The sequence below is a fragment of the Gasterosteus aculeatus genome, chromosome 4 (genome assembly GCF_964276395.1).
Source record: "Gasterosteus aculeatus chromosome 4, fGasAcu3.hap1.1, whole genome shotgun sequence".
In the NCBI taxonomy this organism is placed as follows: domain Eukaryota; kingdom Metazoa; phylum Chordata; class Actinopteri; order Perciformes; family Gasterosteidae; genus Gasterosteus; species Gasterosteus aculeatus.
Window position 1 is genome coordinate 6,730,858 of NC_135691.1, and position 15,185 is coordinate 6,746,042.

The window sequence follows — 15,185 nt, forward strand, 5'->3', positions numbered from 1 at the left end:
TTGTGTTTCTCCGCACTAATTCATTGAGACCTTAAAAGGATGTGATACAATACAGGACTTTTTAGTGATGATGACCAGAATATTCACTGGTTGGCCTGAGCCTTTGAGAATTTTCATTTTGTATTTCTGGTTGATTTTGAAGGCACTTTTATTAGTCAATTGCAAGTTTTTACTTTTATTTATCACATATAAACTGCTTTAAATCCACAAAAAAACTACAGGTGTTAGAGAATATGGATACACTTCAGCATCGCGTTATGTTTTGTAATTCTTTGGTTAATTCTTTTTTTTTTTTTTACAAATGCAAACGTGGATCACTGTTCTATTTGCTTAAGTTAAGTTTAAGCTACATGGTGTATTCTTTATACTACTACTTTTCCTTAATTTAAATTGAAAGAATTGCAACGCTTACACTAATTCAACATATTTCAGTATTTTGAACTTTAAACCTTGTGTCATGATATGTATGGCATTGCTTCATTCTTTCCAAAACATAGTCCCACTGGAAACAGATTGTATGAGACCCAAGGAATTGGTGAAAGACGGTGTCATGTTTTCCGACACATAGAGAAAGAAAGAGAGTGTGTGTGTGTGTGTGTGTGTGTGTGTGTGTGTGCGCGGGGGGGGGGGGATGAATATCAGGTCACACCTTTTGATAACACTCGTGCTCATGCAACGTGCCGTTCTGGTCGGGTCACAGATTCTGTGCTGGTAAAAGAGCCTCCTCTTTTCATAGCTCAGATTGGTCCCTTTGTCTAAACATATACTGCATGTGAACTCAAATAACTTTACTTATAAATCCAAATGATGCAACTTTATGCTTCTACTGCCACTCAAAGGGATCTCTTGTCCTTTGTTCTTCTATATTTACTAGTCTACATACAAAACAAATAATGGCGTTGTTCTGCTGCCCTTTTGAAAGCCTTCAGTTCATGTAACTGACGACTGACTGTCTGAAGTTTGTTGGTTTTGTGTTCGGTGAAGATGGAGATGATGCATGTCTTAATGAAAGTTTATCTGTCATAGTGAGTGTGTGTGTGTGTGTGTTGAGAGAGACAGGTTTGAGATGCACGTTCATTTTGTGCCAGATAAAAGCAGCATGCAGAACCTCATAAACATTTCCATTACAGCTTTCTGTCGGCTCCTTTGTTTGAAGGACAATTATTTGTTACTGCGCAATCATTTATAGATACGGGAATATGGTTCTGCTAGCTGACTGCGATAAGTCCCCACTGCCATGATGCAGTGGCCTGAAAATACATTCCCACTGTAATGTTTTTCTTTCCACACTTACTACGGTAACATGGTTTAAAAAAAAAAAGAGGGATTTGAACATAAAACTGATGAGACGGGTTAAAAATGTCTTAGCCAACTGTCTCACCCTCCCCAATGCTAATTTAAAGATCATGTTTCCTTCATGGCAGTATCACTTGGTACAAAGAGGCGTTGTGACCCAGGCACTGAGGGAAAGTGATTGCCCACATGGTTTGCAGAGGCTTTGGACCCAGACACCCAGCTGCAGTGGCGTCTGGGTCTGGAAGCCCGAGCAGCAGGCATGTTACATGGAAAACTGGCCACGCCCATAATGACTCCAGCACTCCCAATGATCCGCTGAGCTCCTTTCTCAGTCGAACGGTTTCAGTTATGAAAGCCAGAGCTGGAGTTCATTTATTGCTTAATTTATTTACGTTAGTTTAAAAAAATGCTGGTCCTTTTCCAAGATGCTTTGCTTTCGTACAATTCAAATCTCTTTTTTATTTTCTCTTTCATCATCGTGTCCTATGTGGTCATGAAACGCTCCATGAAATGAAAAGGTTTGTGGCAGAAGCTCAGGCATTTCGTTTGGCTTAAATTGAGCCTCAAAGAGCCTCATTTACAGGCACAAAGATGCCCTTTCTGTGAAAATGTGTCATTTCATGCAATTGGGTTGGTGGGCACGATGTGAGAAAATCGGGCCGAACCACAGGTTTGACAGATAAATACGGCAAAACATCTCAGTGCAAACACAAAAAAGAGCTGGTGGCAGAAAGAGCCCATTTTGAGGAAAGTAACTGCATTGTGACACTTTTCCCATTCTTTCGTATTCGAAACTGAAACTTCTCGGCCTGGAAATGAAAAGGGGCATTTCCCAAAATGTTATTTTTACAACCCTCCGGCGAGCTGGACATCAAGTGCAGCTCCATTCATATGAAATCAGTATGGTTAAACACATCTGACGTGCCTGTTGTTGGACAACCACTATAGCTGTACATTTGTGATGGTGCTATTGGTGATGAGATGAATGATGAATGATTTCAGCTGCTCTTTGTAGGTGAATCAGAGAAATCAATTGGAAGAAGCTTTGTGTTGGTGCTGGTCGAGCTTTGTCTTTTAGCGAGCTGAATGAGGCCCAGCTTGTATCTCCTTCTTGTACCACAGATAGATCTTAACTAGCCGTCTCCCCATGCTTGTTCCTAGGCAACAGCCACTCCTTGTTTACCTTTTGAGTTTTTGCATCGTGATTCTCGTCAGAACAACGTATCCCCGGCCTCTCTGGAGACCGATTGTCAGGCCTCTTTATTCAAAGTAGTGTTGAAGCGAACGTTTCCATGTACCAAGGTCATTTGTGTATGTATCTGCCTCCAAAAGTAATAATTTTGACGTATTTTTATTCAGTTAGGTTTAACATTTAATTAATCCAGATCTTGAACATGATTCAGCGATAGGACCATGTAAATATTTTCTTATATGAGCAGAATGAGCACGTCTGTTGCTGTAGCCAGGTAGTTTATTGTCCTCATCTCCTGCACCCATGCAACACCCACCCCACCTCCTGACTATCATAAACAAGTGTATTTCATCAAGCCTTCGCAAATATTGACCCTACTGTCCTTCTGCTTCCTGCACAGACTCAAATACTCCTCCCAAGAGGGGAAATTAAGCTTCGATAGATAGTTTGCAACTAAAATAAAATGATAAAGTATTGTTAAGTTTTACATTATTATTATTATTATTAGAGTAGAACAGACATATTTGCAGAGAACATGTCAAGGATGTCAAAATCAACTGACTGAGATGCAAGTAATGATGTAATACCTGAAAATGCAATCAAAACATTCTTCATGGCGTCATGAGTTGTAGTTTAGGCATGTCACGTCGGTCACTCCACTTAACAGTTTCCCTCCCTATTTAAATGATCCACCTGACACCGTGACTCAGCACTTCTGTCCTGAGCTGCAGGAATGGGGCAGACTTTTACCGGCTGGATGCATTGGCCAGCGATACCTAATACCACCCTGACCTGGTATCCAATTGTGTGAAATCAGATAAGCGCTCTTCAAGGGGGCTAAGCTCTCTCAGTGTGAGTGGTGCTATCTGTGAGGCTTTACAACGGATCAAATGAGAAGCGTTGATTTAGTCCTTATTAGCGGCTAATTTGACGCTTGATCTGCACGGATCTTGAAAAAGGCCTTGCCAAAAGCTGCAAATTAGCATCTTTCACGGTGTTTTAACCTTTCCCACAAAGGACTCATTATCATACATACTGGATATGAATCTAGTGGCACATATTGTAGGCTGAGAGTGGATTTAAAGGAATAATTTGGTTTTTTTTTTTAGAATAACCCTCATATGCTTTCTTGCGGTGCTAGTTGAGAAGAATGATGCCTCAGGTGGTTAGCTCCGATTAGCATAAAGACTTGAAGCATGGGGAAACACCCAGACTGCCTCCGTCTAATGATAATAAAATCTGCCTCTTTTGAAGCGTAGTAAATGTTGTGTTCTCACTTTCTACAAAAAAACAGAATGCAAAATCCTCAAGCCCCAGTTTTACCTGGGGGGGGTCTCACTTTCTGCTGGGAGTTGGATTAGGTTGCCTTTTGACAGAGCTAGGCTAGCTTTTGACCCTGCTTCCAGTCTACATGCTAAGCTAGGCTAACCAGATGCTGGTGATCTACATAAATTCTCCCCTGATGTGAGAGTTGCAAAGATGTTCTAGCACTCAAAAAGTAAAAAAAAAAAGCATAATTGTTGAAATATAATTTTATACCCCAAAGTGCATGAGGCGACAGAGAAAAATTCTATTATTTCATCTGTGGTTGATTTAACTCCCTCGAAAGGCGTAGTGCTGCATGCCTGACTATGGGTGGACACGTCAGCCTGCTTGTGTCCAGACCTGTTTGGTATGCAACCTACTTTGCAACAGCTGAGTCCCCTGTTCTCAGCCTTGACTCACACTTGGAGCCCTGAGATTTTGGTGATCCATCGGAACACGTATGCTGCAAGGCTAGAGTTTTGGCAGCGTTGTAAAAGAACAAAAGCTCCAACTTTAAATGTCTCCCTTTGGGAAGATTAGCTTTTGTGGGAAGTTATATAATCAGATGACTGCTATCAGGGGTAAACTTGGCATTGTGGTTTGTAGTTCAAGTAAGAAACAGGAATGTTGTCTTTGTTTTTATTCAGGCTTGGTTGAGAGTACCCTCCTGCTGGTATTTGATGTCCTTTCTTGTGTTTTTCCGCTGCCGGTATACCTGTGCTGTGACATGTTGGTGTTGGTATGAACACATCAGGGATGGGCAGGAGCAGCGACATTATTCCACACATTAGCACTGTTTTTAGAAATACTTCAGGATTCAAATTTAGCTTTGGTTAATATGTTTGAGTATATGTTTGAAGTTGTCCTATGTTGTCCCACTCTACGCAGTAGAAGCAAGTGAGCTTGCTTACTGTATAAAAAGGGAGAATTTAGCTCTTACAGTCTAGTCGTGCATCAAATTGTTCCCACGCAGCAGCAAAAACGGCCACATAGTTTGGAAGAAGCATTTTAAATACAGGACTGTTGGCAATAAAGGATTCAGCAGGGCAGTGTGAGGCAACTGAAACAAGCACAGACTTGCATGACCTTTATCCTTTCCTAAGTACCCTTTGGGTTTTAAACATTGAATCGCTGGGGTTTTGAAATGAACTGGATTGAGCAAAGACGGAAGAGTGGCTGTAAAACCAGCTGCTTCTAGGATTATATTGTTTTTTTTATGATATAATTATTAATAATTCCAGAATTTACTAGATATCCCAGAATCAGTGCACGCTGTTTCACTTTATTAAAGAGACACCATGACGGTGTCAAGATGCAGTTGTTGTTTGTCGACTTGCACGACAAAAGCTGGTTGCAATTCGACTGTATTGCTTATTTGGATATTTTTAGAAGAGGTGTTAGGGTGAAATAGGGTTGGGTTGCTCGAGGTAATTCTCATTTTTAACCTTCCTCTGCTGTGTACTTTTTCAAAAATGTATAGCCTCTCGGGTGGTAGATTATAGATAGTAGATTATATTGGGTGGAAGATCAGACTTGATGACTTTTAACAGGTTAGTTATTTTGAAATGATGAACCTTCACCTGCATCATACAAATAATGTCCAGATGCTCTAACAACATCTCACAGCCTTGTGGACAATTCTACACTGTGATGTTTAAGGGTGCAGATGTCGCTTCTAAAACTTTGCTGCAATTTCCTGTCCTGTTGTCACAACAATGTCTCTCACCACCTCTGACATGTAGCCGGTTGCCACATAATAGAAATAGGCCGCTGGTGGTAGTTTTTGACCAATGTTCTGCATCTGTTGAGTTAAAACATCACTGTGTTGAAAGCTAGTTTTGGTTTCAGCTGATAGGGCCGCAGTCAAAATGGAGATGAATGACACGTGGACCTTTGATGGATTTCCAGGCTCATTGTTTGTTCCTATCAACCAGGCGCGTAAGTTATTCCAGCAGATGGAATATTTGTATATCTTGTTAATGAATGGCCTGTACGAAGTATACAGGATGCTCTAGTTGCACACAATGCAGTTTGTGTAGAGATCTTATACTCACACTTATATACTCATCTTCTGACCTACAAGTGAAAACCGTGTGACAGGAACATTGTAGTTTCAGTAAAACTGACTCATGGGGCCCACTAAGGGTTGTGTGCGCGTGTGAATAGGTGGGTGTTAGTAATGTGTTTGCGTGCTTACTGGGGGGAGAGATGTCTTTAAATTGTAGCCTTGGCTTTGAGAGCACTGTTGTCATTAAAAAGCCTGTGTTTGGAGGCCAGAAGAAACGGGTTTGAGGAACATGTGACGGCTTCACCTTCGCTGATTTGGCCGTCACAATCATTACATCTTTCCCGACACTCGTGGATTTATTTCTGAGAACGTGTATAATTGGTCTTGGAAATGCTACCTGTGTCACAACCCTCGTATCAACTGGAGTAACATCGTGTTGTTAGAGAAGGAAGGAGGGGGAGTTCAGAACTTTCCGCTCTTACACAGAGGAAGACATTTTCTTCTAACTGTGGTTTAACAGACAGGAAGCAGCAGAAAGCCACTGCTCAGTGATGCTGTTCCTGTGCAAGTTTCACAGGTCAGTTTGTGGGAGTTTTATCTCTCTGGTTTTAAAACATATGCACTATAAATATATATGTATATGGTAATGCAGGAAACATTTTCTTTTACATATGTAACAAACAAAAACTAAGAGGAATCTGCTCTTTGGAGACGTTTTAGAGCAGAAGTTAACGGAGGACAATACTGAGCTCTTAATCCTTTCCCCTAAACCATATTATGCTACTGAAGCTAATGTCCAATCATTAAAATGACCAAATGGTAAACTAGTTGTGTATTCCATGGCACAAACCGCTGTCATGGGTCCTTCTCCTATAACCTGAGTGGAAAAGTACAAGGTTCGCAGGAGATGAGATTAAATTCCATTCTACATCCAAAAGCCCGTGCTGGAGCTTACGTTGCTCCCTCAGTCTTGCTTCTTCAATACTGACTTGGTGACTAGCTAGCTTGAGCGCAGTGCCCCCCCTTGTTAATGCCTCGTGTTCTGCAGCTGCATGCTTTTAGCCAGTGCCCGTCTCTGCCTCTGTGCCCGTCTCTGCCATTCTATCGCCACTCGCATGGTGTGGCCCTTGGATTGCAGTGAAAGCACTCTTTTATTCATCCCAATGTGGGGACGTTTGAGACATGGCAAGACATGCTGCATTGTGCAACGCTGGGGGGGGGAAGTAAAATATAGAAAGCACTGTAAATACTGTACACAACACAGTTTTTATGGTGCTGACACAGCACTGTAGCGGCATTGTCAGCCCTCGGTGCAACTCTTCAATTACTGACTTGAGTGGAAAACCCTTTCCCAACACGGTTGTTCCTTCACCCAGACTTGCGTTTGAACCATTTGCCTTGGCCCTAATAGTACTATTGTTACTTACTGGTGCTCGGGTCATCTGTAACAATAACTTTCCCAAAAGGAACTGGCTGTCCAGCAATCTCCCTTGATGCCCACACGGGCTGTCGCAGGGCTCCGGGGATGAGCCACGGCCCAATATGGCTTTAGTCATTTCCTAGACAGGAAAGCACTGCAAAAACAGCATGACTGTGCTGACAAGCATTCAATAACATGGTAGTGGTAAGCCCCCTGTTTTTCTGCCGTCTTGCACACAGTTGTTTCTCTGCTCAGCTGAATTTTGGAAAACTGAACCTTTGCAGGACTCTGTCTGCCTGTCTCAAAGCCCTGTATGATGAAGTGCAAATCATTGCTCTGTCAAACACCTGTGTGGCAAAATATTTCAAGTGCCAGGGACGCCAGCTGCTCTCTGACAGCTTAAGTTGTACCACAGCTACCCCCAGTACAACGCGGTGCACCTGAACAAATCTCTGCATATCTTTAACCTGAGGTTAAAATAGCTGATAAATGAGTATATAAATAATTTTTTCTTTTCCCGTATCTCACAATGTTTGCACTGCCCACATGCAGAGTGAGGCATTGCGTAGTCATTCAATTGGCTTAAATTACCTCCTTTCATGGTCAACAATGAGCTCAGCCTAAAGCTGGGGGGGGGGGGGGGGGGGCTTCTGGGAATGCTCCATTTGTTCATGAATCCTGACTCTAATTGGTTGTTATTGCGACTGGCAGTCACCATGCTATAGGCTGGTGTAGGCCAGTGTTTGCAGCATATTCCTCAGCCTGCTGCTCACCAGGCTGCCATATAATACAGACAGTTGTAATTGCAACAGGAGAGGAGTTTGATAAGAAAAAAATCACTTTCACCATGGTCACAGACAAGAACCATGATGGAGCCTCACTTCAATTATCTATCTTAGTATCTTCACGGCTACGAACATTTACTGTTTTAATTCTAGAGAAATATAAGTTTATTGCTCAAGCAGTTTTAAGCGGGTTTGATACATTTTTTTAAGTATTTTGTTTTTTTATTAACGATCGACCAAATGAGTAAGTGACCAAGCCAGAAAGAATTATCACGACACCACACACTTGGTGCCCTTGGATCTCTGGGTCGCCAGGATGCCCCTCCTGGAAACCACACTGAATTACTAGTCCGTCAAAAGGAGGCCCCACCCATAATGACTCACATGCAGTCTATTTGCTCTGCAAACGATTATGCTTAACGTCCCTCCCTGCGCCCTTCTCTTCCTCCTCTCCCCCATCATGACGTAGTGAGTTCACTTACAACCCGGCCTCTGTGCTGGGACAAGGCAGCGGTTGTCATGTGCTCAGGGATAATGTGCAGGCTGCGTTTGACTAATGGCTGGCTCTCTTGTATCCCTGTCTGCTGTTCGCATGTGCCAACTGGGCCATCGAGATCAATGAGGAAACCGACACAAGGGGGATATAGAAAATACACACAACTGATATAAATCATAGCTTAAATACCGAAGACAACGCACGTACATAGATTGGCAAAATCTAATTAACACGCATACATAACATGGGGAGGGAGGGTGAAAAATGAACGTCTGTCTTGATTCTCGTCAACGTCGGCCGTCCATCAATTTTCACCTGATAACCCGCTAATAAGCTCCTCCCAGTTCAGCCCGCATGCTCATAAGATGACATTTTCACACTAACCGCTTTCACAGCAATATGATACGGACTCCTCTACCTCTTCCCACATTGGGTGTCTTGGTCTTCCCCGAGGGGAGATGAGGGTATCTGTTGCTGTAAATGCAGGTGTGGTCCATGTGCAGTTATAATTGCAGTCACCAGGTGTCCACTAACATTTATTTCCCTTTTTTTTTTTGCCGGCTGCATGCGATTACAACCCCCTTTTTTCTGCTTGGGTCTGGTAATGCCTTGTCACACTTTCCTGGCGTGAACATGCCAAGAAGTCCGGGGCGCTGAGGAGCACCTGATGGGGAGCAGTAGCGTCCAGCTTTGGCATGAAGGGGGGGGGGGCATGGACGCTACCCGGCAGAGACTGCAAGAGGGACTGACAGGAATGAAACACGAACCTTCTAGGACTAGGACGTCCCTCCCTCTTCTAGCTTCCAAAGCAATGCTTTCGAGACCCCCCCCCCCCACGTATTACTATTCAGTCCGGATGCTTAACAGGAAGATAAACCAAATTGTGTTATGTGTTTGGTGTTTTTGCTCAACAAGCTGCACTAACGTTCGGTTTCATTTTATCACCTTTTCTCCTGTTACTGCCCCCCTCCCCCCCCACCCACCTCCCCCGGGCCTGGAATGCAACTTTGTCAGTTACGCAGGCATTTCAAAGCAAACAAGCTCCACCCTGCAGCAGTGGAAAACACAGGAATGATGTTTGTGTGTGTGTGTGTGTGTGTGTGTGTGTGTGTGAAGGGGCTGTACTGAACACTGCCGTCTCTTCCGTCTCTACTGAGGCCAGCTCTTTGAGGAAGGGGGCTGTGTTGAGGCGGGGTGTCCGTCTATTCTATTCTACCCCCCCGTCCTTCAGCACTGAAACCTGGCATTAGGCACTGGTTGTTTGGACACACCTCAACGCACACACTCACACACACAAACATACATGCACCCTGACAGGGAACATGGCCAGGAGTTTCCCTCCCCCGCTGCCTGTGATCACAGTAACTCCCTGAGGGTCTGCACACAGAGGGGGCTTCCAGTGCATCATCAGGCGAGTCATCCCCCATGTAGGGCGGGTTTGTTTTAAACCCTCTCATGTGATGAGAATATCATACCCCCCCCCCCGGGTTTTATGGTCTTTGGGGGTGTGCCGAGGGGTCTTTCCACTTCATGGACAGACACAGCGATGAAACGAGAGGCGTTGGTGATGAAATGAGTCAGTTGTGCAGTGAGATTCTCCTCACGTGTCGTGTTGCTCCTTTATTTCTCAGCAAAAGTGCACAATACTTTCAGGCTGTAAAATGGGAGAGTTTTCTGCTTTTCTTGGTGTTGAATGCTTGCACATTGGTCTTAACTTGCTTTGTGAATCCATAGGAGGGTTTTTCAGGCAGGTTTAAGTGAGTTACCGCATTTCCTCCTGCCTGAAACTATGTAAGTCTGTACAAGTTGAATAGTGACTTTTAGGCCTCAAAGCACTCCGTTTTTCATGTCCTCTCGAACAGACCCTCTTGCATCGCTATCCCACCCTCTCTTGCCTCTCAGAGAAATCAGTGATCTAATATGTCCCCTGACCCGTGTCTCTTTCCCCTTCTCTCTGCCAGGTGTAGATGCTCCTGGCGCAGCGGGACCCAGCCTCCGAGTCAGAGAGGGACGTGGCTGCTCCCACCTGGGCTGCAACACTCTTCTGAAACTGGTGGCCTCTGTGTCGGAGCGCTACCCGCCCAGATCACAGAACAGGAGGACACGAGCAAAGCCGTTTTGTGAGGTGAAGCCGAGTCTCGGGAGCCAGGAGTGGTCGTAGCCGGGATCATTTGGCCTGCTCCCTTCCCCTCTGAACTAAACATGGCGACTGCGGTGCAGCCCAATGAACTGGTGTTTGAATTTGCCAGCAACGGGATGGACGAAATCCACCAGGTACGCATTGAGCTGGATAAAACTCATTTAGGTGGAACCGTTTGTTGCTCTAGCGCATAACTGGGCTTGACTATAGTTGCGGTTCAATCAAAAGGCAGTTGGACCACTGTTTGATCCTTTAGTACCATCCATCCTTTCCTCCAGATCTTCTTCAGCGAGCGGTTTTTCATAGGAGGACAAAACTAAACGGCATGGCCACCGGGGTGGGATTAGCTCGGGCTCAGAGCCTGTGATCTTTAACTGTAACAGCATGCCGGGGAACCAGAGGTAAGCCGAGGAGAGGATGGAGGGAGGTCTGGGGAGAGTAGTGTGGGCTGCTGGGCGCGCAGAACTGTAAAGACAAAAAAAAAACCTGCTGCGAGGTTAGGGTGCGTGGGAGGGAAAGGGTGGGGCTTGGCCATGAATGCGTTTGTGGCACAAAGGTTGCTGTGTGTGTGCATACTGTGTGTGAAAACCTGTGCCTATGTGTCTTTTCGTTGCCCCGGTCAGGTTTGCAGTTATCTCATCCCCACAACCGTGTCTGAATCCTGTGGAGCAGGATTGATTGTAAGTGCGGATGTGTGTGTGCGTTACTCCGTAGTGGTATCTGTATGTGTGCATCTGGAGTGACGAGTCGTCACTGGATCCCTGAATAGCGGCAGTTCAGGCCCGACCTGACGGACCAGTTGCGAGGCTGTTTAGAAGGGATGGGGTGATTCTAGTCAAAGGTCTTTCATTGTTTCGATGCTAGAGTTTTGTTCTGTGCTGCACCCACTTGGCCTGTTATGTAGTAATTATGCCCCTATTTATTAAGTCCCCTAAAAAGGACCAACACACAACATGGAACCGCAGTGGCCAAACTGTCGAAGCTCGGTGAAAGAATAGAGTGCATTCTGTAATGATTACCCGTGCAAAGTTGGGTTTTACGTCAATAAGTAGCTGCCCAAAATAATTATCCCCCCCCCCCCCAAATTTGCACTAAAAATAGAATGCAACGACATCTCCATTTTCAAGCTACAACAACGTGGTGGTGTCTCTCGTGTGACGGGCTGCCGCGCTCTCAAATATCAGAATAATGAGGATATTGAAAGTGTACAGACAGTTGGACTAATTGTGGCTGGTCAGGTAAAGCAGAAGAGAATTGGGTGTGAAGGGAACAGCTTGCACAGATGCTGTTGCTCTCAAAGGCAAAATGGGGAACTCAAAATGCAAATCGACCCGATTCTTATCTCTCCTGTTTCCCTACCAGAAACACTATCCGAGTGAGCAAAGAGGAAGAAGCAGTTATGACCTTTATGATGTGTTGTATATATACACACACACACATGTGTATATATATATATTACATCTTTCCGGCGGTGTAACATGTTGGGCGCCTCACCTCATCACCGTTTGAATGCTTTAAAAGACGTTCCCCCTCTTTAATAGTCGTGACGTTCCAAGCAAAAACTGATCCAGGATGTCCTGTCCTGTCAGCAAACTGTGTGAGACTTTCTGCACTGAGGGGGAAGGGGGGGGGCTGCTGCTGCTGCTGTTTCAGGAGCTCAACAGACCGAAATGCCTTGTGTCTACACTGGCACACATGCTTGACTCTCATTCAAGGACAGCAAGCATCGTTGAAGCCCAGACAAGGAGACGTGGTAGCCTCACTGTCTAGCTATCTGATAATATGTCTACCACCAACTCAGATTAATGGGAGACATGCAGTGTATGTCAGTAAGGCTGCCTGTAGTCAAAGCAAAACTCTGCAGTTTTTATTAGCACCTTGAGGTGTTGCTGCTTTTAGGTATTTGTTGACGCTCTTCAAACTGATCACGGACGCCTTTTGGAGCCGACTCGCTCTAGACGGCCAGTCACCTACATTATGTACAGAGTATCGTATTACTAATAAACAATCCTCTGGTAGCTGCTCTCTGTCTTACTCGGGAGGCCCGAACGCATCCTCGGACTCCTCTTCCCGACCCCCCCCAACGGCTCAAAGCCCAGACACCTGGTGTGCCCCAGAGGTCCGAACCAACAATGGACACTTGTGCAAAGAGACAGATACGCCTTTATTCATGTTGCTCTTTCTGCACCTTTTCTCTATTCGCTTACCTCTTTAATTAGGTCACGGCTGTAAAAACAGCTTCTTAATTGATCCGGGTTAAATGGCTCCATAATTTAAACATGTGTATACATATCTATTAATAACTGATTTTCTGTTGAGTGGTTTTAAGTGTAGGAGTTTTGTCATATGTCTCCATGAGCTGGGACAACCATAAAAATATTCTAGTTGATTCAGCTTGTGAGTTGTTGAGAGCAGGTGCTCGTCTGCTGATACGGATATTCATCTTTTGTTTGGACACACATTTGACTAATCTTTTATCTTCAGAAAAAGATGCACCTCTCTAATCCCAGGTGAGCCGAAAGATATCCGTTAAGATAAACATTTAATCAATATTATTTCTGTTTTAATGTGGTTTGAAGCAAGAGTGCACACTTACAGAATAGAATGCACAAATAGGTTGGAGTAATTCGATGGCACTGATGTTCTTTCAGTACACTTTTAAAATGTAGTCTGCTGCCATCTGCTGGGGATGACACTGAGTTTCTTTGCTTCAAAAAACCCCAGGGGACCTTTTCTTTTAAAACTAGTCCTGATTTGACCATAAAAAAGTATAATTTAGTTTGATGCTTTCCAAATCAGATGGGCCTCTCGTGTTGTTTGTGTGCAGCTTGTGTTTTGTATGCTCTTTGAAATAAACAAATTAAACAAGCTGTCACTTAAAAAGCAACTTAAAAAAAGTTTTAGAGGACCACATGACCCATTGACACAAACCGAGTGCCCAGCGAGCACCCTCGACCCAGACTGTGTTTGAGTGGCTCTCCAGTATGTTGGGGCCCCTCACTTGTTTCAAAGGTTTGTGCCCGAGCTCCAGTAATTCGCATGGTCCCCCGGCTCCTTCCTGTATGAGGCTGAGCCAAGCCTGAAATGAGACGGCGAGGTTAGAATTCCCAAAAGCAGGTTTAGGACATGATGAAGGGGGTGCTTGCCTGCGACTCACGATTGATCCATTAACATTCAATTGGGTTTATGTAATTTCTGAGCATAAGATTAACTTCTCAGGAGAAGTAGGCCAAATCAAACAGCTGGTTCCTGTCTTATTCAGCGGGTCCCAATGGGCCGCTGCAACTCCACAGAAATGAGCTCTCCGCCACGCTATTAGCTGAAAACATTGAGTACGAATATTCAATATTTTACAAGGCAATAAAGATAAGGGACCAAATCTGGTTATAACATGAATGCAATGTCATCTGGGAGGGTTAATATTGAATTTATGAAGTGTAGCGAAGGAATTGATGGTGTTTTTATTGCATTTTAGATGCACAGAACCCTTCAGCCCTCTGCCTCCCTGTGTGACGGACTCTCATTCATTTCACTGCATGTGTGTGTCCTCTCTCCGTGCAGCTCGACGACCCGTCGGTGTTCCCAGCTGTAATTGTTGAGCAAGTGCCTGCTGCCGATCTGCTGCAGGTCTACTCGGGCCTGGAGTCCGACGAGGTGACCAATGGCATCATGGTGGACAGGACGCTCCACGCCGTGGAGGAGCCTTCCATCTTGGGGGGCGGGGTCGACCTCTCAGGTAAAGACATTTCACTTTACTGTCATTTTAAAGGGAAGTGTGTTCCGTTAGGTACACACACACACACACACACACACACACACACACACACACACACACACACACACACACACACACACACACACACACACACACACACACACTAGTGTGTTTAACGTCACGCAAAGCAGTAAATCGACCACATTTGGTCTCGGATTTACAAAAATGTTTACTGTTCATAAACTGAATGTGAGTCTCATCATCGAGTTTCCAAGCAATATGTGATTTAATCCTAATCAACAGGAAAATATAAACATTATGCAATTGGGACAATTTCAATGAAGTATTCTTGTTTAATCATTCACATAAAGTTTCAACTGAAAATTCTGATTTGTTTTAAAGAAAAGAGAATATTTTTTAAATAATCCCTAACATGCTAATGTTAAATGCCCTTTAAAACGTATTATCATCATTATGGGCATGTTGAAGGAGGAATAACCATCACCTATTTACAAGATGTTTTACTTCCCCTGGCACAAAAGCAGGTCTTGATGTTACCTTTTTAAACTCTTTCACACAATACATAAAAAAGGTGCTTGGTATTGGGCAATATACACAGTTACCCACGTTCATTTCCTAATGATGGATCTGTGGTTGTCCGCTTTACAGAAACGACAGTCTCTGACCCAGAAGACAGCATGGAGACGAACGAAGCTGCAGCAGCTCTTCTTAACATGGAGTCTCCAAACAACATTTTGGACGAAAAGCGTATGAGTAAGTCCTGTTTCATATTTTACGTTTCGGCTTTGATCCAACATTGATTATATT

General features: G+C 44.2%; 1 protein-coding gene across 4 annotated transcripts in view; it reads left to right on the top strand.

Moving 5' to 3' along the window:
* Positions 1-15,185, top strand: part of elf1 (E74-like ETS transcription factor 1) — a 32,720-nt gene that overhangs the window by 11,832 nt on the left and 5,703 nt on the right. For 2 of the 4 annotated variants that reach the window (XM_040173320.2, XM_040173319.2), the window contains exons 2-5: positions 10,464-10,776; positions 11,266-11,322; positions 14,204-14,378; positions 15,027-15,131. In XM_040173320.2, coding sequence (XP_040029254.2) covers positions 10,705-10,776; positions 11,266-11,322; positions 14,204-14,378; positions 15,027-15,131 — 409 coding nt within the window. In that variant the 5' untranslated portion in view covers positions 10,464-10,704. The remainder of the gene's footprint in view (positions 1-10,463; positions 10,777-11,265; positions 11,323-14,203; positions 14,379-15,026; positions 15,132-15,185) is intronic. The other 2 variants (XM_078100675.1, XM_040173322.2) reach the window with 1 other exon arrangement.